At 44.0% G+C, this 25,470-nt stretch overlaps 2 protein-coding genes across 4 annotated transcripts; both read left to right on the top strand.

Moving 5' to 3' along the window:
- The first annotated feature begins 1,281 nt into the window (after nt 1–1,281).
- On the top strand, nt 1,282–19,732 carry LOC120809353 (alpha-1,3-mannosyl-glycoprotein 4-beta-N-acetylglucosaminyltransferase C). Of its 2 annotated transcripts, XM_078082901.1 has the most exons (5): nt 1,282–1,585; nt 4,519–4,607; nt 17,342–17,475; nt 18,128–18,275; nt 18,356–19,732. In XM_078082901.1, the coding sequence occupies exons 3-5, from the start codon at nt 17,356–17,358 to the stop codon at nt 19,519–19,521; spliced, it is 1,434 nt and encodes a 477-aa protein (XP_077939027.1). In that variant the 5' UTR covers nt 1,282–1,585; nt 4,519–4,607; nt 17,342–17,355; the 3' UTR covers nt 19,522–19,732. The 2 variants fall into 2 exon arrangements, with proteins under 2 accessions (XP_077939027.1, XP_077939026.1); XM_078082900.1 differs by lacking the exons at nt 1,282–1,585; nt 4,519–4,607 and having other exon boundaries at nt 17,341–17,475.
- Nucleotides 19,733–20,953: 1,221 nt separating this feature from the next.
- On the top strand, nt 20,954–25,328 carry rnf141 (ring finger protein 141). Of its 2 annotated transcripts, XM_040163086.2 has the most exons (7): nt 20,954–21,164; nt 21,576–21,614; nt 22,314–22,509; nt 23,073–23,181; nt 23,267–23,448; nt 23,748–23,855; nt 23,942–25,328. In XM_040163086.2, the coding sequence occupies exons 3-7, from the start codon at nt 22,373–22,375 to the stop codon at nt 24,090–24,092; spliced, it is 687 nt and encodes a 228-aa protein (XP_040019020.1). In that variant the 5' UTR covers nt 20,954–21,164; nt 21,576–21,614; nt 22,314–22,372; the 3' UTR covers nt 24,093–25,328. The 2 variants fall into 2 exon arrangements, with proteins under 2 accessions (XP_040019020.1, XP_040019019.1); XM_040163085.2 differs by lacking the exon at nt 21,576–21,614 and having other exon boundaries at nt 21,038–21,164.
- The last annotated feature ends 142 nt before the right edge of the window (nt 25,329–25,470 follow it).

Genomic DNA, 25,470 nt, shown 5'->3' with positions numbered 1-25,470 from the left:
TCTCATATCTTCACTTCAGCTACCAGTAAAAATAAGTACACGTCTTTAATCACAAATGCAGAAAACGCTGTTTTATTTGGTTACAGAGATGTTTGAGTTTAAGTGTTGAAAGCGGGCAGACCTTTGGAATCCATAAAGCGTTTGAGATATGAGCCCGGGTCTGGTTTTAAACACATAATTCAATTTACTTAATGGCTGCCACCACTGGGATTCGTAACACGCCATTGGCTTTCCATACGAAATGAAGAGCCCCTCCAAGAAACGCTTTAGGAATTAAAGCTCCCCTCGCGCCCGCTCTTAGGGTTGAGGTGTATAATTGAGAGAAGCGCGACACGGGAAGTCGTCTAAATCCCGCCTGCTCTCAGTTGAGGGAGGAGTCACGCTTTAAGCCCCAGATGAAAGGAACTTTGTCTGAAGGCCGCTAATCCCTCGAACCGGAGGTTTTTACACCGACTGAAAAACGGTCCCCAGAGTGACGGAATCTGGAGAATAGGATGGAGAAGGTAAAACAGTGACGTGAGCAGTTAACCCAGGCGGGGAGATGTGCTGCTGCGTCAGCGCTGAAGGAAGTTCCGGCTTTAAATCAACCGGGCCTCTCGGGCCCTGCTAAACAGCCCCCTTCCCCCCCCCCCCCCCCCCCCTCCACCATGTAGAAAGCACAGATAGCAAAAAGGATGAGGAGCCTAAGATATAAACAGCCACGTTTGAGCTCTTATCCCAACATCCGGTAAGTCGCTGAACCCCCCCCCCATGCAGGTCTTTTGATGAACTATTTATCGTGATTCTCTGCGTTCATGAAACAGTGACTGGGCCGTGACGGGGACCCCCTGTGGGCAGAACTCTTGAGGCCTCGAGGGGGAAAACAACATATAAGTATATATTTTTTGATGTTAAACAGAAGAACGCAATCAGAAAACAGAACAACGATCAGCAACTCTGTGAGTTCAGCTGGATCCTGGAGAGGATTTTGGTGTATATCCAACTGAGCAGAATCCCCCCGCCCCTCCCCCCGCCCTCTATCTCCCCCAATCCAGATGTGTGTCACCTGGCACCAGCAGAGGAAGAACAGCTTTACAATACAGGACCTGCACATACAATGTATGTGTTTTAACCGTTTTAAATGTGGCTGCGTGGACAAGCGGTGCAGCTGTGGCGTGATGCATTGCCTTTAAACCGAATAGAGGAGAGAGGGAGAGGGAGAGAGAAGGAGAGAAGGGGTGGTGGGGAGGGGAGGGGAGGGGGGGAGAAGAAAGAAGTGAGAGCCAATAAGAGGCAGCAGACGCACTCTGTTTGTGACACCTTGTGGTGGAGAGTGAGGGGGAGGCAGAGATGGAGGGAGAGGGGCCCCCCACTGGATAGAGAGAGAGAGAGAGAGATCAAAGCGAAGGAAGCGACAGAGGAGGAGGAGGAGGAGGAACGAGGGAGAGAGATAGCAGCGCTGCAGCCAGCCCTCCTCCTGCCTCTCTGCGACGGCTGCTTCTTACTCCACTTTTCCCGGAGAGCCAGCCGCTTCCCTCCTCGTCGGTCCTGGAAGAGCTTTTCATGGGGGGGCATCGGTGAGGAGCCACCGATCCACCGCGGGCAGGTGAGCTCTCTCTCTCTCTCCCTCTCTCTATAGCTGTACATTTCTCAGTTTCCTCTGCTTTTTCCTTCCCTTCTCCTGCCAGGAGGAGCAAACAACTTCTGCAGAGTTTGCCCCCCCCCCCCCCCCCCCCCTCCCAATTCAATTCAACACTCCCAATTGGTGTGCAGCATGGGGGGGGGCGGGGGGGGGGGGGCAGGAGGGTAGCACAGCAACTGATGAAGATCTGGGTAGATAATCCTGCAGAAATAAGCCTTGGCTGCTTGTCGGTTTTTTTTCTGTTTTTGGTTTCGTAACACAGCTGGGGGGGTAATAACATCTGCACCTGGAAAAAAAAACACATTGGCACGAAGAGCTGTTGCCCCCCCCCCGCCAGCCACCCCTCCCTCCCTCTCCTGCACTGAGTTGAGTTGTGTTAGTTTTTGGCTGGTGGGTTGCAGGCAGGTGATCAGAGACTCAGCCCCCCCCCCCCCCCTTCTTGAGTGACAGCCGGGCTCTATCTCGACTTCTATCGTGTTTCAAGCTGTAAAACTGCAGCTCAGCTCGTGACACAACCCCCCCTCCCCCCCTCCCCCTGTGGGGATAACCTGCCCTCGTCTCTGGATTAGAGTGATTTACCACCCTGCCCGTCAGCCCGGGTGTGTTTGTGCGGGGTTTGACCCATAATGGAACCTAATGGCATCATATGTTATTTTCAAGAGGACAGCGTGCGGGCGGGACGTCGTTGCCAGCCACATCAGGTTGTAATAAGGTGGCTGTTATTAATGCTGGCCCTCCTCCTGACCCCCATCAAAAGAACTCCTGGCAGGGGTGCTGGACAAGAATTAATGGACCCTTTAAAATTAGAAATTACATTTATTGTGGGCTGGATTTATTGCCGCGGTTCACCTCCAGCTCTCTCTCTCTCTGTGTGTGTGTGTAAAGGACGAGTCAAGAGGATATTTGTGTCATAAAAACTGTCCTGGACACTGGATTGAATCTCTCTTTCTCCTCATCCTTGTTGGAAGCCCTCGTCATTAATTTGTCTGCTTCTCTTTACCTGCGTCCCCTCTGCTTTTATTGGTATGGACTTGATGCCGGGAATCAATAAAGGAGGCCGCCTGTGACCTGGATTGACCCGTGACAAGTTTTTTCAGATTTTGTTTACTGGTGTTTTTCTCGTTTTCTCGAGCTGCCTCGGACACAAAAAAACCTCAATCACTTCCCTTTACAATCGGGAGATCATATTAAAGTTTCAGTACTGCAGCTAGGGGAAATATCTCACACTGAAGGATCAATAAACAAGCAGAAACAATGAGGGGGGGGGGGGGGGGGGGGGCAGTACAGCCGGTAAACAGATTTAACAGCCGGTCGTCTTGCAAATCAGCGTCGCTCGGTCAATGGGTGAACTATCGAACAAGCACTAATTCAACTGGAGAAACAACAAGAAAAAGGCACACAAAGTTACTCGCTCACGTTTCTGGAAGAAGTGACTTTTATGATTTGTTTTGTATTTCTACATCCGCCCCCCCTGTGTTTTTAATGAACAGCAACTTAATATACCTGCAAAAAGACACTGCTTTTGTGGCATTAACACTTTCTAATACGAACACCCAGACGACGATATAGGCGACACTCGGAGCACTTAAGGGAATGTTCGGAGTGGACAGACACGTTCTGTCAAAGACAATAAATAATAAATAATAGAATAAAACATTCCGTGGGGTCGACGGCCTCCTCGTCTTCTGGGCTTCAAGACGATGACGTCACTGGGATGAGACTCACTGGGAATCCACGCTGGTTTTCATGAGTCTGAAGGTCTGTGATTCAAGCAGCCGTCTGTGCGAATTACGAAGCGTAAGAAACGTGCGGGGGGGGCATGTAATAATATGGAAGTGTATCGAGGAGGCCTCTAATTGTAATTTAAATGAGAACTTGGAGCACGACGTGGGACGTGTTTACTTGCCTTAATATTTAAAACACAATCACCAGAAGTGTTCCTGAGGATCTGAACTTCCACCTTTGGAGTCACCAGAACTGCATGTATTGATCTTTTCACATTCAGTGAAACGGTTCAATTCGGTCAGCGAACCTCTAGACAAATCATGTCATTTCAGTATCAACAACTGCACCTTCCATCTGACAAAAACAAACAATTGATGTTTCTCATAACTAACAAAGAAACAAGTCTGAAAATAGGTCGAAAGGTGGTTTTTAGTTTGGCATTTGGAACACTGCAGAATGCAGCTTTTCCCTCATAAAGAGGAAGTGTGAGATATTCGGAAGGTGGGAGGACTGCCTACTTTTAAACAAGCAAGCAAAGTCTACACGGCCATCTGCTCGCATCAGAATCTATATTTTTTTAATCAAGGCTGCAGCCTGGAAAAGAAGCAGTTTCTCTCTTGCTGCTGCAATCAAACCCTTTTGTAGCACGAAGCGACATATATGTTAAAGGAAGATCGTATCCTCCTATTGAATTTTAAAAATGAACTTTGGTCTTTCTCACCACGTATTGAACAGTATATGATTCATTCAAATGCTTTACGATTGGTAAATGCAGGTTAGCATTATCTAGATAAAAAAGAGGCAACAAATACAATTCATATCAATATAAAAACTACAAATGATATAAATGGTAAACAGTTCACAGGTGAAGACGTGTGCATTCGCCTGGTTTATGGTGAAGAAATACTGCAGAAGCAAAAATTAGCGTGTTTATCTTGATGACGGAAAGTAGCTTTGACTTTGCAAAAATGACCACAGTGTTTTGGAGAGGATAAGATGTTTTTTTGGATCACTTCTGTTCGTAAGTCCAACTGACCTCATGGTCGTCTCTCTGAAAAAAGGCCGGATGGTTCATTAGTGGTTGAAAAGGCATCGCAGTCCTTTGAGTACCACAACAAAACGCCTCACCGCTTTCTGTTTTTCTTTTCTGTTTCCCGTTCTTTTCTTTTCAGGCCGTCTCATTCATTGATTAAGAATCAATGTCCGTCCACCGAGCGGACTCAAGAAACCCCGACGGCGACCCGAACGCATCCGCCAACAGGTGAGAGGTTCAGGGTGTCACGGCCTCTGTTCCACGGCTGCTCTTTGTTTCTCATGTCGTCGTCAAACAGGTCGTGATCAAATTTGACTCTTGTCACTGAAACGAGAGGAGCGCAAGTTATCAGTCAATCAATCGATCAATCAATCAATCATTTCATCCAAATGTGTTATTCAATCAAAAATTCAATTTGAAAGGGTGATCCATGTATCAGAGGGAAAGCCATCTACTTTCTATCTAATTTCACCTGTTGATGTGATTCTCAACTGAATCGTATCAAGGTGTAGTTTGGAATACATTTTGATTTGATTCTGTGTCACTTTCTTGTGTCACTTTGTTGTTATGTCAAAGCTTCTTTCCTCAGCCCGAGGAAAGAAGCTGCTCTGAAGTTTGAATGGCAGCCGATACTTCTGTATCACCCGGGGACAGTCTTTTCACGTCCTTTGGGATCCTCCTGTTTTCGTGGATTGGAATCAACCACCTCCTGGTTTTGACTGACGTTGTTCTCTGCAAAGGAGTCGATTTCCTTCCTACACAAAGTCTCGTAGATGTTTGAAATGGTGTCTGTGAACGTCAGGTTGGTGGGTGTACGTCTGGAATCCAGCAGGAGTGGGCCGAGCACAGAGCCCTGAGGAGCTCCGCTGGTCAACACTGATCCGAACGACCCGGTGTCTAATTGTAAAGTAGTCTGATTACGCATTCTGGCGTAAGTGTTGTTATTTTCAAAATGTGTGAAGGCGTTTGGTGACTCAGGCATCAAAGATGTAACTTATGGATATGAAACTTTCCCTACTAATTACAGACGTAATCACATAATCGCCATTTCCATTACAGGTTATCTGAAATGATTCTGAATGTATAACAATTAATAATAATTCTATGATAGTAAGATATGTATGTAGTCTTATTGAGAGATTGACTAAAAAAAAGGAATTAGCGAAATGCGGCAAATATGAGAGGTTGAGTAATGATTCGCCCAAAATCAATTCCTTAAAGGTATGGTTCCTCTCCGGTTGTACATTTGTCCATGATTTTAAACTCTTTTCTGGACTTGCAAGATGAAAGTCAGAGGAAAAACATCTACCACGTCTGATGTCTTGCGTAGATGCTTTTTATTTTCTCCTTCGAAGGCGTTTGATCTGCCTCCATCTAACTTTTGACAACTTACGAGAGGAAACCTACAACAGTCCCTCAAGGCTCAATTATCCCTCAGACTGATAACCCGGTGAGGGGAGTGTGGGGGGGGGGCACTGGTATTACCGGAGATAGTCGGATATCACCTGGCCTCTCATCAAGAGGCCGTGTTTGGCAGGCGGAGCACATAATCCGTTTCCATTCCTCGCCTCGGTGCCAAAACATCTGCTTGTGCTTTGTGGCTGGATGTGCAGAGCGAGATTCCCCCGACCGGCCCATCCCCGACGGGAACTCTCATTATGCTGCAGGCGCACGGCCCCTCGTCAACGCTTTCATCAAACGCCACCGGCAGCGGGATGAATGTTTTTGTTTCAAAGCTTTTTGTCGCATTTCAATAAGCACGTCCATCCTTGCGTTTCACTCGTTTTTTTGTCGTATTCTCTGAGGATGTTTGAGTCCACATGAGACACAGCTTCTTCTTCTTTCATCAGAATCTTTCTTTTCTCCTCTGGAGTGCATCTCGGCTTCAATAAGCCTCCTCAAAGTCTGCAGAATTGTCATTAGGATTTTTTGCTCAAGGATATTTTAACAATTTGTGTCAAAGTGGAAGATAAGACCAAAGCTGGGCCAGGGTGAGTTTATTAAGCGTAATCACATTGGTATGATGTCATTTTGTCACCATGGGTTATGTCGTTTGGGTATTTGAAAAACAGATTCCCCAGTTGTTTATTGTTTGCCTCATGTGGCCAGAAAAGATGAGTAGAGAAGAGACGGGGGAAATTCTTTCAGCTTCCATTCAGAGGACCCAAACCTTGTAAGAGCTTTGCACTAGAATCCCTCTGCTGCATAAAAGCTGTTGACTGGAGCTCATCAAAAGCAACGCCTGCTAAGCTCACACTCTTAAAAAGACGGAAAAGCTCCCCGTGAAACCGGACATGTCTTTCCATCATAAGAACAAAGATCACTAACTGTGCTTACTGGTGGTTTTAGAATTGTCTGGCAGTGACACAGACGTAACCAAGAATAGTCATTAGAATCAGGGGGAAGCTGTGGGTGGAGCTGTACATTTTAAAGTGTGCTTCCAGTTTCCTGTAAAACAACATTTATTCTATTTTTTAAGATCGAAAATAAATTTGACGGTTTAAAGCCAGTGAGGATACACAGAAGAGAGACTTTAACTATCTGTGAGGCTTTGTGCAGATTTATAGAAAAATATACAAAACAGCAACTTTATCCTTCAACAGAGACCGTTGTAAAGCCAAGCTGCTTAACAGGCGGGAAAAAAGCTACAAATCTGCTCCCAAAATTAAATATAGATATTTTGAAAAAAAAAGAAAATCTTATTTAGTTATTTGTCCCATAATTAATATGTTGGGACAAATGTTGAACGGGATAATTTCCTTCTCCAGAGTGAAGGTTAAGCTTTATGGACGATACCGAGCGATGATTTATGATCACACCAGACGAAGTGATAATGATTCAAATCCCCGCTCTCACCTCTGTTGGCAAAAGTAATTATGAGACAAAGTCACGCTGCGCAGCAGGAGGAGGAATGCTCCATTCCACTTGTTGATGGAACCAAGGTCAGAGGCTCAAACTAGAACGCATTCTCTGCATTACTGGCCTTTTATTATTGTTATTATTCATGTTTGAAACATGATGCTTTAAAAGCCTGAAGGACATTGCTAAGTTTGTTGTTTTATTGATTATTTGTTGTATAAGAAATTGAAACAACAAAGAAAATATGACATTAATTGAAACACGTTTCAGACGTTATTGACACTCTTTATGGTGCGTTGCGGTTGGAAAGATAAAAGTCCCAGAATCACTTTAACATAATTAACACCACAATAACCCTGTTAGTCAGAGGCAGAAGAAACAGGGTTTTATTTCTTTCCTTTTAGCTCCCATGCTCCTTCTTTCAAACCTTCATGGAATAGTTGCGTTCACTAAACCCATGTCAAGTTGGCAGCACAAGTAAATGGTATCAAAAGTAAGAGGACTCATGCATGCAGAACAGTTCATGTCTACAGAATATTATGAATTATGGATTAATACAAATGTTGCATTAGCGGTGTCTTAATGTTGATCAGAAGATTCAATTATGTATTAATTTATAATATTAAACATTAATATTCTGACGCTACTGAAAGTACCAATAAGAAAACTACCAATAATGATAATTATCATTGTCTTAATCTCCAGAAATGATTTCCTACCAAACAATGTAACAGTTAAAATCCACCAACACAAACGCTCCCATAAATAAACTCTGCCTGATAATACAGTAAACAAAGAGCCTGTTAGCGCTTCAGTAATCACGGAGGCTGCCAGAAGGACAATCAGATGGGAGCGTATCAACCCTCCTCGTTTGTATCAGCGACCTGGTGAACTGTGAAGAGCACACAAATTACATTCCCGGCTCATTCGATTCAGATCAGGGATTATTCCTCTAATTAGAGGCGGACATGCTCCTCTTCTTTGACACAAACTGAAGCTCATCGGCGATTGGTCCACATGAGCGCTCGGCGTTCAACGCTCGCTTTTTACCTTGTTTTGCAAATCCGGGAGGAGGATTTCATCACGGACTGAAGTTGAGCGAGAGCTTGACTTTCTGTTTTCCTCCTTTTTTACATCTCCACCTCTGCAGTTGTGCCGTCCAGAGGCGGTTGTGCTGCAGTGTCATCATCCTTTTGTCTTCCATTGTTCTCCCTCATGGCGTTCTGTCCAACACTAAATAAAAGTAGTATCAAGGTTATTGGATTCACAGTAAAAAGCATGAGGATTGGGACGATGCTAAAAAAAACAAAATCAATGTTTGTCTTTTGTTTGGAAAAGGGACTCCGGATCAGCACGCGCAATTCACAATTGAACGGAACTCAAAAAGGAAAATAAATATATATTTACATGTTAGAGCATCAGAGAGCTCTCCCTTGTCGGCTTAATTCAAAGCAGATTCCACACTAGACTGACAGGCACCGCGGGGGGTTTTGTTCACGCTGTGCGTTCCGTTCAAACATCTGCTCCAGCACGAGACGACGTGCACTGTTGATGCACCGTCGCGCTGCTGCTGTGAGGGAAGCGTCCCAGCAGGAAGCTCTTCAAGTCCTCACTGGCTGAGCTCGTCTCCTCTGAAGGTGGCAGGCGGACCTCTTGGAGGAAACGCTCTCAGTTTATGGCTAAAAACTTTTGATCATCGCGGAGACGAAAAGGCCTCGCTGTTGCTTTCTAGCGGCTCCGAGTCTCTTTGTTCTTGGAACAACTTGAACGTGAAATAATTAACGACTGAATCTAAAGAGCGAACGAAGCTTTCAGCTCTTCTTCTTCTGTCTGTTGGGGAGGTCAAGTCCTCTTCAACGATAGCAGATGGTTAGAAAAATAATTATATTCATAGACAAATAAACTTATTTCTGAATTATCAACTCAGCCGTTTCAGCCGGTGGATGGAAACGCTGTGAACAGATTACGAGCATCTCTTTTTAAAATCTACATCAATATTTGCTTCAAGGTTCTCCTGAAAAGAGACACATCAAAGTGTGTCTTGTGTGTCTCTGTCAGGAAGTGAGATTCGATTTCAACTTCTCTGTGTGCACGAAAGTCCAATAAACACTGAAGAAAAGAAAAACAGTGACGTGAGAAACGCATCGACTTCAGGAACAAAATTGCAATCGATCCTGTGGAGCTGGATTAAGATGGTTCACATTTCCTGCAGGGTTTGCTCCGTCTCCTCCACGTCTAAATGTTCTTTATGTGGATGAATGATCCGACTCCATCCTCAGATGGGAGAGACCTCAAGTCTTCCCCGACGAAGCTTGAGGTCGACGTGGAAGTCCTTCGAGCAGAAGAACGCCCATATGTCCACTTTAAAGACTGACGCTGAGTCAGCGAGCACTGTGGCTACTGTGGCTAATCTATATTCCAACTAGACGAAAATGGTGTGAATGACTTTAGTTTTCTGGAGCATGGAGGCCTACTGCAGCTAATAATGTACCACAGATAACAGAATACGTTGATCAAATTAACTGTTCGGTGCAGTTTACAGTAGCCCCCCCCCCACACACACACACACACACGGGGAACCACAAAACAAAACGGGTGAAACAAGGGGTTCTTCCGGCGTGAGCCACGGCGAAGGGCTGACCGGTTGTGGCATCACTCGTCAAATGACAGTTATCTAGACTGAGATAATGGGGGAGGGGGAGGGGGAGGGGGACACACCGGCGGGGGTCGCACACCAGACGAGGCGAAGCCGTGATGAAAACCGAACGTGAGGCGGCCTCCCGCTCCTCTGATTGACGAGCATTCTGGGAAACATCATCTTGATCGCCGGAGGATTTATTAGCATCCCACTACCAGCGTCTGATAGCAGCGGCTTCTCGGGTAAACCCTCTGGCAGGCGCCCAGTTTCTAAGTTTTTCCCCGACAATGGAGATGCATGGAGGTACTGTAACACCAAGTGCTTTATAACAGGGATGCAGTATAAGCACTTTACTTTGGCCAATACAATAGAGTACCAATAAGAGTACTCAATGAATGCCGATACCTTCGTCAGGTGTGAGTATCAAGATGAGTAATGATATATATTTTGATATTAAAAGACCCTGCTTGTACATTTTCTTCCTCTTTTGAGCGCGTAGATGACTTCCTCTGTCGTCTCAAGTCCCCCCCCCCCCCTCCCTTAACACCTTCATGGGTGGAGGCAGAGAGTCTGAAAAGGGACTCTGCTCAGCTGGAGTGTGAATCGAGCTTCGCGCTCCTTAATTATCACTCGTGGAGAAAAAAATGGATTTTAGGGAGTGAGCGTGTCACCTCTGCGCCCTCCTCTCTCTCTCTCTCTCTCTACATATATGTAGTGTTCGTATACATATATACGTGTGTGTATATTTTTTCTTACAGTGAGCGGTATCATTCCACAGTCTCAAAGATCCTGGGCGTCTCGATGCCACGGATATTTACATTAAATACTTGTCGCCATGGAGACCAGCCTCCTCTTCCCCCATATCTCTCCAATAGATTTTAGTTTCCCACACCTCCCATACCTCTCCAATGGCAATCAGACTGCACCCTTTTTTTGTTTTTTTCTGCTTCCACGTGGATTTCCCCTGTTCCTGCAGAGCTGAGAGAAGGTGACGGGTTTTGAGAAAGCTTAATGTCTTCTGTATTTCCCTCTCAGGCAGTTTCATTTCAGATGTGTAATCTCCACCCCTCCTGCCCTCCCGCACATATTTTGCATTTACCAGACGCACGATGCCGTTGCGTCTAACCTTGGGGCCTTGTTGACTTCTCACAGGAGGGCTGTTTGTTATTGAAAACGTGGTTCAGACCGAGTTGACACTTCCCCAGCCCGCCCCCCCCAAACTTCCCCCACACCCCCATGGTGCTTTCTCGCTGATGGAATTTTATTATTGGCCTGGGTGATATGATATCCCTTCGCCCTATTGCCCCACAGCAAGTGAGAGGCAATAACAGGAGAATTGATTTATTGATTTATATATAGAAAATGTGTTTACTGTTGTCTCACTCGCGTCTAAATGCATCAGCTCCTCTGCCCGATGAATGATTAATGAGTGCTTCCATCACCGGCCTCACAGACAAACCTCCGCAGGTAGATCAGCGGCAAGTCAACTCTTTGGAAGGAAAAAGTGAAGCGCAGGAACCCGTGTAGAAGGAAGTACAGATGTTTGATTGGCCGAGTGGATTCCGTGATATGATTTGCAACGTGTGTTGGTCGGTGTGTTTCCTGGACCGCTGAATGAGAGGCTAATTATCCATCGAATACGGCGGGGTGACCGTCAATTGGTGACCTCTACTACTTCTTAATTTCTGACCTCCAGTGATGTATATTCTTTTGTATTTCATTGCCACATATCAATGTTAGAATATTCAGACTGTGACTTGATACTTTATATTCCAGTCCCTCTCTCATAAGTTTGTCCAACATATACAACAAATGACATGTTTCCCTGGATAAATCAACACAAAAAGAGATTCCATCCAGGTTATTAACATCGTATTAACGCCTTCCGTCCACAACCTCTCCCCCGAATCTGTCACCGCCCCCCGATGACGTCACACAGATGAAACACATACAAAACAAAAAAAGGTCAGACTGTGTTTGTCACGGAACACAACGCGTAATCATCAGACCAGCTGCCGCCTCAAATAGACAGAGTGATACATGGAGTCAGACGTTTGAAGGCCTCACACACACACACATCGCTTTCAAACCGTTTAATTTTTATCACGAAAACTTTGTTAAAACTTCTTTGTTTCATGTATTTCCTAAAAAAACATGATTTTGACGCACCTCGGTTTCATTTTTTATGAATTCAATACTTCTATTGAACACACAAATAAATTAGGAGTGTGTTTAAAACAAGTATGTCATCAAAGTGTCAAATCTAGCCGGCCTTTGTCCATGAAATGATTGTGATGTTGAGCATGAATCTGAATGAGTAAAGTTGGTTTCTGTTTGGTTCATCTGATTTGCTTCTTTTTGGCAATCCACAAAAAGTTCTACCTGGACCTAAATATGAACTGATTAGAATTGGGATTTACATTTGAATAGCTGTGATTATCATTTGGTATAATTATTAGAGTGCTTCCAACGTTGTAGTCTAATCTATCATTTATGGAAAAACAAATAAATAAATTGCCCAGCAACAACTAAATATGTACCTGCTTGTTCGGTGTGCACCAAACCATCCCAGAAAAGACCTCATTGAACCTCATTGAACCTCATTGAACGTCATTAAACCTCATCGAACCTCATTGAACGTCATCGAACCTCATTGGACCTCATTACACCTCATCGAACCTCATTGGACCTCATTAAACCTCATCGGACCTCATTGGACTTCATTACATCTCACCGAACCTCATTGAACGTCATCGAACGTCATCGAACCTCATTGAACGTCATTAAACCTCATTGTGCAGACTCCCTGAGGACAGTCCATGCACAGTATTTGCAGTGAATTGGCCCAAACATGCCAACTTAACAAAAAAGCCCCCAACCCCCCCCTTTCCTGGGAGTGTTGTATCAGCTCCAGATGCTGACAACGAAAACATGCAGCGCGTATTTGGGCGGCTGTTTCCAATGCATTTTTAATGCAGGTCCGCCTCTCTTGTCCAGCAGCGGGGGATGTGGGGGTGGGGGGATGAAGTGGGGGTGGGGGACTGCTGGAATCAGGATGGCCCCCGTGCACCTTGATGAATAAGTAAACACATGGAAACCAAGCCGAGAGGCAGTCGCTGAGACTCCCGGGCCGGGAGGAGGCTGTTTACTCACTGATGATTCCACCGCCTGCTCGCTTCGAGCTCCATTAACATATTTCACTCTGACTTTGGGTCCGCGCATCAACTTTAATTCTGGCCAGTTAATCTCATTTCAGAGCCTCATTCAGACTGGCAGCAGCCCTTAAAGCCCTTAAAGCCCTTCTGTCCGTTAAAGGTCATGATTTTAATAACTTACCCAGGTGCCTTCTGATTTTGACATTAAATATATTACATTTGGAAAAATAATTATGCGTTTGATGAAACTGTTTTGAAGTGTGGATGAAGCTCAAAGAAGGGCAAATATTGGGCTTAAGTCTTCAACTCCAAATTAATAATATGGGCTTTTTCCATTCACCTTGGGAAGCTGCAATAGCAACTGCTACGAACAATTAAAGGGTTAGCTTCAAAGAGTCCACGCATTTATTGCCGAAATAATCAAAACAAAAAAATAACGCTTGACTTTTATTGTGAATATTTGTTGCGTTTTTTCAGCTAAATTATACATGTGTTAAAAGGCTCATTTGAACAAAAATCTGTGAACATTTTAAGAAACATCACACAAATACACAGTCATTTGATGGCGTGAAGTCAACAGGCAAATACAGTGTTTACCAAATGGCTTTGTTGATCCACACAGCATTATTAAAATGGCCTTTCATTGGACGCTCTGAGGAGCCATTTTACTAGGAGAATTTAATTTTCTGGTAGAATTTGCTCTTGTGCGTATTCTTATGTCGTCATTAAACAATATAATTCTCGTTTGTTCTGGAAGAAAAAGCAGGTTCTCCTGCAATGAGATGGGTTCTCCTATAATGAGGATGGGTTCTGCTATGATAAGGATGAGCTCTCCTGCAATAAGGATGTGTTATCCTGCAATGAGATGGGTTCTCCTCTCAACAGTCAGCGCTTTGACCCACATTATCTCTCTGCCCGAGGCAGGATGGAGAATAATGGCTCTTAGACGCACATTGTGTATTCAATTATATTCACCGAGATCCACGCGGCTGTGTGAAGTTTATAAACTAGCAGGGATTACATTTTTTTTTTAAAGATATCAAAAGGCCTTTGGCACGGATTCCAGAGCAGGTCTCAGCGCCTCCATGAGCTACTCCGAAACATCGTACTGCAGAGGTATTATCGCTATTACTGTTCAGGCTGCACCGCGCACTGAACTTCTGCGGATAAATCACTCCCAATGCTCTTATTTACACAAGGTTATGCACCGAAAGACCGTTTACACAGCGTCGAAAGAGGAAAACGGAAATGTTCACAATAATAAAGTAGTTATTATAAATAGATGAGTTGATGAAAGTAAAAATAATTTAAGATATTGGTTGTACAATTAAAAGATACTTATTACGTGTTGTTGATTTCGGAGTGGTTTACAATAATTAAATATGAAAACCGTAACAAGCATCAGTCAGGTGACACCAGTGTCTTTCTGGATGATTCTTTTTGTAAAAAAAGAAGGTAATGAACTCTTGTTTACAGTCGTTACTGGTATTGGATGTGACCCTTTGACCCAAAGGCGATGGCGCTAAATGAAACCCACAGGATCAGATTGTACAGCTTTCACCAGCTGAGTTGTGCTACTTTACTAAACTGATCCTCTCATACAATCGGTGGAGGTTCTGGGACTTTAATCCGGGGTTTTGTGGGATTAGCAGCCGGGATGCAGCGAAAACAGAAACATCAGCCGAGAGCGAGCGGAAGAACCTCGGGTGAAACATGCCTTCTTCTTGGAGTGATTCTGCACATTTTACAGACTTTCCTTTTCAACATCCCCTGTGTCAGAACCCGATCCTGAAATGAAGATTAACGGGCCGAGGACAGGAAGCCCGCAGTAGTCTTCTCCCTGCGGCCCGAATGGAAGTCAAAGGAGACAAGCTCACTGCCACAGGGCTTGAGAGTCGGTACCGAGAACCGGCTGTGAAGGTCTGATGGTGAAGTACAAACGAGTGGCGCTTTAAAGTCAACAACTTGTAACAGCGAGGCGCACAATCCCCATTTGCTTCAGTAGCGGCAAACAAAGTCTGCTTTCTCAGCGAAAAAAAGAACCTTCCCTGAATATTCCTAAAAGATGGATGAGCAACTTGTGGCTGCAGCGCCACGAGACTCCACAGTGATGCATCTACACGACAGCTGGTTCACACTATTGTATATCCTCTTTCCTTGTGCAGCCCCCCTTTTCTCACTTTGGTTTCTCCCTATTTTTGTTCCTCATTGTGTTTTCACAGTTTGTTAAATGACCTCCGCCATTTCTTTGATTTAAACTGGACTTTAACATCTCTACAAACCTAACTCTGGTGCTGAAGTGAAGGAAATGCTGAAGCGCCTTAAACCTCTAATCTATAATGACCACCAGGGGGCGACTCCCCTTGACCCATAGAAGTCTATAAGAAAATTACTCTCTTGATTTATTCCCTCAGTAAACGTTGTAAACATTTATGTCTCAATAGTTTCAAGTCGTCTTGATTACAGCATGACAAATTATGGTCCACTTAGAGTCAAATAGAGGGCGGGGCTTAACTTAATTGTTAGGCCCCCTCCGAAATAAACAAGTAGGCTGCAGAACTTTGGTCGACAAACCACTGGGTGACATCGTAGTGACTCCACCCGTCTTCTTCTGCACAGTGCAGGGTGTTAAACCTGTGGCTTTAAACGCCGGGTTCAGACTGACGAGTAAAAACGTCACATTTACGTCAGCTGGGAGGAAGAAAAGACCAAATCCTTTCTGCTACGGTGAACACGTGCAGCCTCAATGTGCAATTTAAGAGAGCAGCGGCCCCCAATTTAATAAAAATGTGCTGCAGCGCTCCAAAGTCTGAGGACAAAGTCTGTTCCTTTGAGCATAATTTGTTCCCCAGCTGTTGTTGAAATGTCTAAATCACTCAGCTTTTTTTCATTTAAAGTATTTACCTGAAAGTCGGAGAGACGGGTTTGTACTAATACTACAAATGAGCTTCTTCGTTGACAAAAGGAAGTCTAAAGTGGACAAATGTCCTGTGGTCCTCTGCTCTGGAGAGACTGCCGCTAACGTGCGCCGTTGAAGATAAACCCTCTTATAGGACTCATTGGTATTCCTCTCTACTGGTTATTATTTCACTGGCTCTAATCTAAAATGACTTCACTGGTAGAAATGAGCTCACGGGGCCGAACGCGCCGATAATTTGCTGAAGAAAAACAACACAAAAAAGCAACCTGGCGGAGCAGCGTTGCTTTTAAACTAAAGCAAACAGACCCAACAAACGGGGCTTATTTATTCATAGACCGACCCTCATTTCCATATAAATGTACGTGACCTGTGGGAGGCTTGTTTGTTGTTTGGATTCACTCTGAGAAAACAAACACAAAAATGTCATTTCTTTGCAGTATTTCCCAGAATCCGGCCCCCATTTCGCCTCGTTAAATATTCTCCCGTCGTCTCCATATCTGATTTTGCAGGCTGCTTTCTCGAAGTAATGGTGTGTGTGTGTGTGTGTGTGTGTGTGTGTGTGTGTGTGTGTGTGTGTGTGTGTGTGTCTGTGTGTGTGGAGGGCTCTCATCATGTTGACTCACAGCTGTCATTGTGTTTCCCCTCCCTCTCGCCGCTGCATCTCTCAGGTGGAGCTCTTTTTTTGCTTCTTGTAGCAGAAACAGGAAATGGCTTCTTTCTCTACACAACGAATAATAAGTTGAGTTACTTGGCTCAAGTAGGCCGTTGCCGTAACGGTCCCCATCCCAGGGGGTGCGGGGGGGTTGTGTTATGTAACATCAGAATTAGGGAGGGTGTCGTGGGATCAGCGTTTTCCTCACATGAGGAGCCAAATAGGACAGAGGACGATTCTTTTGTCAACACGAAGAGTGAAAGTGCCCCGCGAGGCGACTAAAGAAGAACATCCACCCGCTGACGAGGCTTTTAATCACAGCCCACCGATCGATGTTTGTACGTGATCAAAGGAGATGTGCGTGCGAGAAACGTGACACGACTCAGCCCTTTGTTTTGGTTTTGGTTGACTCTTCAGGCTCTCACCCTCCCAGTGAGGGAACCCTCGGGTGCTGCCTCCTCGCATCCAGATGTTTTCAAGCTGAAAGAGCTCCGCTTTAATGGATTATTTGTCATTTCATCTTTTCTTTCAGATGAGGGAGATGAAACCAGTTAATTTGTTGCTTGACCAACTATATTAGACGGATAATCTTAGCTAGTGTGTTTTGTTCTGAACCTCCCAACAAATCCGTAATTTTAACATAATATCCCAAACTTCGGTTTAAAGAATATACATATTTATGAAGTGGCGTTTAGTGTCTTTCATAAATCTTTTGGTCTCATCTGTGATTTCCCGCAGTGATTTTTATTCTCATGTGGAAGTGCGTGGACAAGATGAGGTGCTTCAGGAAACGTTCCGTGTTCCCCTTCCTCGGCTTCCTCATCGTCTTCCTCCTCTTCTTCAACCTTTACATGGACGATGGATTCGTGCTGGTGAGGGTTGATGCTCTGTACTAAGGACTGTTCTCAAGTACTCCCTTTGAGGTACTTTAGGACCGTCTCCATGGTGACGCTTCATGCCTCCCTGCCACCTTTCAGGGGGAGATGCTGTGCTTTCTGCTCCAGGACATTTATTTAACAGCTTAAGTCAGACACAAAAACATCAAACGTGCAAATGACAATGATTGCCTTTCATGGATATTTGTGAAGGTCTGATTTTGAACATAAAATGTATTTATTCACTTATTAGATCAATTTATGACGTTTTAGTCAGTAGTTTGGAATCAGCTGCACCTCAATCAGTTTTTTAAATGATGATCTAATGATTTAATTCAGAATTCAAAAACAGTCACAGGGAACATTTCTACCTGTAAAGTACATTTTCTTCACAATGCATACATATACTTATGCTTAAGTAATATATTTAAGGGACTTTTACTTGTTCAAGAATATTATATAATAATATATTGTGTGCTTGTTAACTATAATTAGCTTTTTGCACTATTGTTTAGTTTAAGTCATTTAATATTTTTCCATTATTTCTTTTCTTCCTGTTTCACTGTTATTTCTTTACCTGTAAATAAATGCTGCCTCAGCAGGTGAAAAAACTCTTGCAGGATTAATTAAAGTATTTATCTAATCTTAGGAGGCTGAAAAACGACAGCTGGGAGAGACGCTGATTCAACCTTCCAGCTCTGAGCGATACGTCCACACATTCACAGATCTGTCTAATTTCTCCGGGACCAGAAACGTGACATATCGCTACCTCGCGGGAATTCCTGTGCCGCGTAAAAGTAGGTACCCCGCCCCCCCGGAGGCGACGGCCGCCGTGTTGCTTTTTGTTGCATAACAAAGTGACAATTTGTGTCCGCAGAGTATCTCACCATCGGTTTGTCCTCCGTCAAGAGGAAGAAGGGAAACTACCTGCTGGAGACCATCAAGTCCATCTTCGATCAGTCCAGCTACGAGGAGCTCAAAGAGATCGTGGTCGTGGTCCACCTGGCCGACTTCGACCTGGTCTGGTGTGAGAACCTGGTGCAGGAAATCAGCAGGAAGTTTGCTCACCACATCATAGCCGGACGCCTCCTGGTGATCCAGGCCCCGGAGGAGTTCTACCCGTCTCTGGACGGGCTGAAGAGGAACTACAACGACCCGGAGGACCGCGTCCGTTTCCGCTCCAAGCAGAACGCCGACTACGCCTTCCTGCTCAACTTCTGCACCAACCTCTCCGACTTCTACATGATGTTGGAGGACGACGTCCGCTGCTCCAGGAACTTCCTGACGGCGCTGAAGAAGGTGATCACCTCCAGGGAAGGCTCCTACTGGGTGATGCTGGAGTTCTCCAAGCTGGGCTACATCGGGAAGCTGTACCACTCCAGGGACCTGCCCCGCCTGGCCCACTTCCTCCTCATGTTCTACCAGGAGATGCCCTGCGACTGGCTCCTCATCCACTTCAGGGGTCTGCTGGCCCAGAAGGACGTGATCCGCTTCAAGCCCTCGCTGTTCCAGCACATGGGCTACTACTCCTCCTACAAAGGGGCCGAGAACAAGCTGAAGGACGACGACTTTGAGGAGGACGCCGTAGACATTCCCGACAACCCCCCCGCCAGCATGTACACCAACATCAACGTCTTTGAGAACTACGACGCCACCAAGGCCTACAGCACCGTGGACGAGTACTTCTGGGGGAAGCCTCCTTCCACGGGAGACTTCTTCCTTATAATCTTCAACAAGTCAACCAAAATCAGCAGAATCAAAATAGTGACGGGCACGGAGGAGCGCCAGAACGACGTCCTCCACCACGGGGCGCTGGAGGTGGGGCAGAAGGCCGCGGACACCAAGCAGGGAAGGCAGTGCGCCTCCTACATCACGCTGGGGGAGTTCAAAGGCGGGAGCATCGAGGTGGAACACGTGGACCGCAAGATCGGCTTCGACATCGAGTGCGTGCGCGTGGTGGTCACCGCCAGCCAGAGGGAGTGGCTCATCATAAGGACGGTCAGTTTATGGACTGTGCAGCCCGCCGGTCAGTTCAGGAAGTGACGGAGCAGCTTTTTAAATCACTGGCCGTACGTTCAGTGTTACTTTTGGATGCCAGTTCATTTTGGACTACTTCTGGAAAGTTAATGGGATTCAAGCGATCCATGTTTTCTTGGGTTGTTTTCATTGTGAATGTGTGTTAAAATTGACAGTATTGAGCCTTTCTACATATGTTCTTTTTCCTAATTCTCTATATAAAATAGTTCCTACATGGCTGCTTTCTTGTTTTTATCGTTTGTCATTGCATCTTTAAGAGCTGTTGCGTTAGTTTTCCTACATTTTATAACCTGCTCACAAACGTTTCGAATCACGATTCATCTATTGCTGATAAAAACAGTGGATCGAAGAAGACGTTGGTTTATTAAAGATGTCGATGTGATCCGATTATCGAGTCTTTTATATGAAGGAAGTTACGATTCCAGACTCAATCCGGCCGCTCTTTAAGTCTGAAAATGAACGTGGATGTGAAAGGACACATTAACAAAACAAGGAGGATCCTCCTACAGAATATGATGGTCAGCAAAGTTTCTCCTGGTGGAAAGTCATAATACACTAAAGAAACCTTTAATTAATGTAATGTTCTCAGTTCAACAAGAAACAGTCAAGGGGTAATATCTTGAGAATGAGTACCTTGAGTTTCCTTAAAGAATGGACACAATTGAGCCATTGATAAGGAGGTATATCATTTGTTAGTTTGCCCTTGGCTGCTCTCTGCTGGTAGAAACAAAGATGACATGCTAACAATTAATTGACTCTCAGTAACAATCACTTAAATCATAAAAATCCTAGTTTGAATCTTTAAAAAATAAACCTCATGTACACTTTTTTTTCAAATGTTGTTAAATGTTATATTACATCATAAAATAAAATAGTAATATTTTGCTGTCAATGTAATAACATGATGTTTGCTATTACCTTATCATAAGTTATGTTGGTAGTTTGTGTTTAATGATAATAATAGTTGTGATCTGATGAAAGAGACCGGTTATTACATTTTATGGGCATTTAACCAAAAGAACATAAAGGTCCTTTCTTGGCTGGGCTGGAGATGTCGCAGCAAGAGACTTGAGTGCATAAAAAAGAAGGTTAACCACCTGCAATGTGGCCTTTCATCCCTGAGAGGCTTCTACCAACTCCGGTGGCCGGTTTGAAAAAAGTGCAAGAATTAAAAGTACAGCTGGTGTCACTCACCAACTGTACTTTCTTAACAATAACTTGTATGAAGATGTATTCATAGAAAAGAGGAGACAATCATGACCAAGTTTTTATAGGACTGTAATCTACACAGCACATTTCCCGTCTTAGTGAAGCAACAGGTTTTTGTTTCGGGTACTCGTCCCATTTGCTGTCAGTGGGAAAAGGACATATGATTGATCAATTCCCTGAAAAACAGAGTAATGCTGAGGTGATAGAAAAAGGCCATGCTGGGCAATGTAGGAGACAGTTTACGCCATGAGATGGCAGTAGTGCAACATACATCCGGTCAGTTTACCTGTTAGTAAAAGAGGAGGAAGAAGAAGAAGAAGAAGAAGAAGAAGCTCTACGACGTCATCAAACTGCGACCGTGTTGTGTCAACTCAAGCCAAAGAGCGAAGAGTGAAGTTTGGACTACCATTCCTGCTGCCTTTAACGTTGTTAATTGTTTGGTAAGGAAATTAGCTTGTTTTTTTTCTCATTTCACGGACTAATTGAATGGTTAAATACATTCTAAATAACGCCCGACTGTGGAGAAGTATTAAACTGCCCTTGCTAAAATGAGCAAATCGTATTTAGATTGAGGTTGGTGGATCAACGTTATATCTAAAATGTCTTGTGTTGTTAACTTGTTTAAAAAATAAAGAAACAGAATGAGGCTACAATTCACTGGAGCAATGTTTAATGATCGTTAGTTACTGTCACTGCTCTGTAGGACGTCACCACAGAATGCTAACGCTACCTAGCTACAGTTAACGTTAAGATGCAGCTCCTGCAAATGGGTAATTAGGAATGTCTAAGTTTAGACTACATTTAATCGGAAATGTGTTTTGATCCTCTACTTTGCTGTATTATTATTTTAGAGGTTGACCAAGAAACAACGTCCAAAACCAGTTTCCCAAGTAAGATGTCCTGCAGTTTATTGTAGTAAATTATTATAAGCTAAATATTTTTGGTATTTTGACTTTGATGAAACAAAACATGAAAATGCCATGTTTGTCATTGTGAAGTTTTGATCAAGTCGGCTCAATTCAAACCAAATAATCAGCAGATTCTTTGATAAAGAAAATAATTCAGTTTAGGGCATTCATTGAAATTGTTGATTTTACTTAATTTAATGGGAATGGACTTTGAAAAAATGGTTTAGTTCAAATGAATACACAACCCTCGTATAAATAACCAGCCACGGACAAATAGTACAAGGGGTACTTTTGGTCCGTGGCTGGTTAGGCTCAGCCCATTTGCTTCAAATGTCTAATCAAGTACATTTAAACTTTTAAGGCTTAATATCAAATCTAAGATTTGTCTCACGGCACTTTGCAATCTGTACAAAAATACCACTGTTTTCCTTGGACCCTCGTCTTTTAATCTTGATTTGATCTCGGACTCCTAATGGCTGCATGTCAAAGTCTCCTTTAGCGCGACACTGAACCCCGACATGCAGATGTATCTCATGATTGAAATAAAGTTCAAGTTTTAAGAACTTTGCTCACACAGAGAACTGATCTCAACACCTCCCAGCCACCTATCTTTAGGATGAGCTGAAACGAAGGCTTTAACATTTTATCTCATTAATGTCGCAAATTTTAATTTCCCAACAGGCTCTGAATGAGGTGCAGCTTTCTGTCGGTGCTGTTTCATAAGTGCTGCTGCTGCCAGGATGGGCCAGCAGCTCTCAGGTCAGGCGATGATGACCCGTCTGCCTGAGAAACTGGTGAAACACGCAGGACTGGTGCGTGACAGCGGCTACCTGACCTACGAGGAGTTTCTGGCGAGAGTGGCCGAACTTAACGACGTGTAAGTCCCAGTCCGTCCCATACGTTCATTTTGCAAACATACAGCGGCGTTCCGCTTGCTTTAATGTTGTGGAGGGACAGTGGAATGAAGATGTTTTGCTTCGGAGCAAAACCCTTTCAAACAAACAATGTTGACTTAAATTCTGCACAAGGAATACTTGAATGCTTTGGATTGTACAGTGTTTTCTTCTTGGTTTTATTGGTAAACTATCAATTTATAAGCAAAACTGTTTTATCAACACAGATATCCTTAGTACTATTCCACCATCTATGGTTTTCAGAGTAACTGAGAGGCATAGTTGCAGTGAGTTATTCTCAAGTCAGTTTTGAAAAGCAAAAACCTTGGGTGTAGCATTAAATTTGGATAAGTCAAAACATAATTCATGCAGTGTAGTGGTTATGCAGTAAATCATCACATCTGCCAGTTAGGGGTCGGAACCGATAAATATTTGAAATGAACAAAATTTAAATTTAGTTGAAGAAAAACTATACGATAAATGTAGCAATGTTTCTGGACAGTGGTGAACACACCTTTTTTTTCTTCTACTCTGCTGGATCTCTCAGTACGGCCAAGCTAGCGACTGGACAGCAGAAGCACCTGCTGTTTGAGGTGCAGCCAGGGTCCGATTCCACGGCCCTGTGGAAGGTGGCTGTAAGGGTCCTCTGCACCAAGGTAAAACTAAACAACCTGTTTTCTATCTGTCTGTTTGTTAGTTAGTTTGTTTGTGGGTCATATGATCACCTCTGTCTCCTCCCAGATCAACAAAGAAAGCGGCACGATGGAAGCGTCGCGCATCATGAACCTGTACCAGTTCATTCAGCTGTACCGCGACGTCACCAGCCAGGCTGCTGAGGTGCTGTCTGCAGAGGGCGCCACCGAGGGCCCGTCTGCCCGGCTGCCCTCCGCAGACTCCTGTCAGGCCAGCATGTGGATGGGCAGGTAGGTGCACGTGAAGTGGTCCCTCAGACAGTTAAATACCCCGCCGCTGTATCACAAAAGAAATCTGCGATAAACAATAAATGGCCACCTGCAACTCAAATGATTGATTTCACGAGTAATTTAGCAGACAAATCCCCATCCAGAGCATATTTTTCTCCAGCTTACCTTTTTTAAAGTAAGCCATTAGGATTCATCCAAAAATGTACTGTTCGATATAAGATCATTTCTGGGAGCGGAAACCTTCCTGTTTATAAAGTAATGAAAACCTGTATGTCTTCTCTGTTGGTGTGGCCGTGCAGAGTGAAGCAGCTGACAGACGAGGAGGAGTGCTGCATCTGCATGGATGGAAAGGCCGACCTCATCCTGCCCTGTGCGCATAGCTTCTGCCAGAAGTGCATCGATAAATGGCAAGATTTTGGGGTGAAGCTCAAATGAATCTCAGTAACGATTGCATCGCTTTGCTCACACAAACTCCCTCGCTGTTTTTCTGCAGGAGTGGGCAGAGCCGAAACTGTCCCATGTGTCGCCTGCAAGTGACCGCGGCCAACGACTCATGGGTGATGTCCGATTTCCCCACAGAGGACGACATTGCTGGCTACATCCTCAACTTGGCGGATGAGGCGGGCCACCCGCACAGGCCTTAACGCACAGCACCACGGCGCTCAGTGGGTGGCGGGAGGAGTCGACTCGCACCAAGTAGACTTGACACGTGGCAACACAAAAGGTCACTTTCACAGAGGAGGAGGGTTCCTTTTTTTTTTCAGAGTAGAGATTCGTTTTGTTCCCAGCGACAGGTTTTTGATAATTAAACCATTGTCTCTTTTAAGTCCTTTAAAAAAAACAGGATGCTCTTTGTAAAAAGTGTTGTACATGTGGTGCTTTATGGGAAATGGGTGTGATAATACGTTGTTTGTATGTAAAGAGATTATAATCTATTAATCCAACACACAGATTACCAGAAGTGCAGCCCTCACAGTAATGTCCGGGTTGGTTTATTCCCCACGGGTGAGGAAGACTTGTGTTAGGAGGAGGGCACTTTATAACAGGAAGACGGGACAGAAACTGAGACTAAGGAACCATCGTCAGTTTGACTCGGATGTCGTGAATATCAAAACAAACAGTTGGATGTTTGGTAATGTGCTTTTCTTCCGACTCTCCGGAAGAAAGTGTATCCGATCCCCAAAATGTTGAACTTTTGTGTTTACAGAAGCAGTTTTGTATGATTTAAAATGACTGCTTGCTGGGGTGTTGTTTTCACTGTTGAAAATAACCACTATTTGTCATCTACGCTGTTCTCATCTTTTTACTTTGTATTTATATATATTTTTTAATTTACCATAATTTTATTTCGTCATTTTAATCTCATTGCTGGTATTAGTACTGTAGCTATCGATTCCGTAAAGATAACAGATTTATTTAGATAAGCAGCGTTTCAGTTACGAATTAACATTTTTCAGATCACATAAGTCATATGCAGCACAAGAGATGGTGTCCGTGATTTGTGAACTGTGTTTCAGAAAATGTTCTAACCTCAATTTGCATTACTGTGGTGCGTTTCCCTTTTACTGAAATATAACGCTTCATTTTAAATTGTAAAAATATGGAATGCTAATTCAGCATCTCACTGTAGCTTTATCTGTCTTTATGCACCACATTCTCTGTGGTGAAATATATCATCCCACACTGTAATCCGTTTACAGCAGTACGACCAAAAGTTATGCACCAGAATGAGAACTTCAGTAGTAGAATACTCTAAAACATTTGACCCGACAGACATAACTTGTATATAAATTTGTTGAATGGAAGGTGTATTGAATTTGAATTGATTTGTACTGTATTGTACTATCCTTAATAAAGAGATATTCACGTTTTGCACTTTATTACTGTTAGGTTGGATTGAAAAAAGAAAGACATCTCTTTAAATTTGTTTGCCAATTATGTTCTGCAAAAAAAGACACAAAAAGAAAACGTTTGATATTTTTTCACTGTATAATCTCCTTTTTCGGTGTTTCCATTGTAATG

The sequence above is a fragment of the Gasterosteus aculeatus genome, chromosome X, assembly GCF_964276395.1.
Source record: "Gasterosteus aculeatus chromosome X, fGasAcu3.hap1.1, whole genome shotgun sequence".
NCBI lineage: Eukaryota > Metazoa > Chordata > Actinopteri > Perciformes > Gasterosteidae > Gasterosteus > Gasterosteus aculeatus.
This window is presented reverse-complemented; position numbering and strand designations above follow the sequence as displayed.

What these genes read in the sequence shown, in the direction of transcription:
- LOC120809353 (XM_078082901.1), top strand. Translation starts at nt 17,356, where the DNA reads ATGTGGAAGTGCGTGGACAAGATGAGGTGCTTCAGGAAACGTTCCGTG. An exon ending in TGGACGATGGATTCGTGCTG is followed by an intron (nt 17,476 to 18,127) that starts GTGAGGGTTGAT and finishes ATCTAATCTTAG; the next exon opens with GAGGCTGAAAAACGACAGCT. An exon ending in AATTCCTGTGCCGCGTAAAA is followed by an intron (nt 18,276 to 18,355) that starts GTAGGTACCCCG and finishes TTGTGTCCGCAG; the next exon opens with AGTATCTCACCATCGGTTTG.
- rnf141 (XM_040163086.2), top strand. Translation starts at nt 22,373, where the DNA reads ATGGGCCAGCAGCTCTCAGGTCAGGCGATGATGACCCGTCTGCCTGAG. An exon ending in TAAGGGTCCTCTGCACCAAG is followed by an intron (nt 23,182 to 23,266) that starts GTAAAACTAAAC and finishes GTCTCCTCCCAG; the next exon opens with ATCAACAAAGAAAGCGGCAC. An exon ending in CAGAAGTGCATCGATAAATG is followed by an intron (nt 23,856 to 23,941) that starts GCAAGATTTTGG and finishes GTTTTTCTGCAG; the next exon opens with GAGTGGGCAGAGCCGAAACT.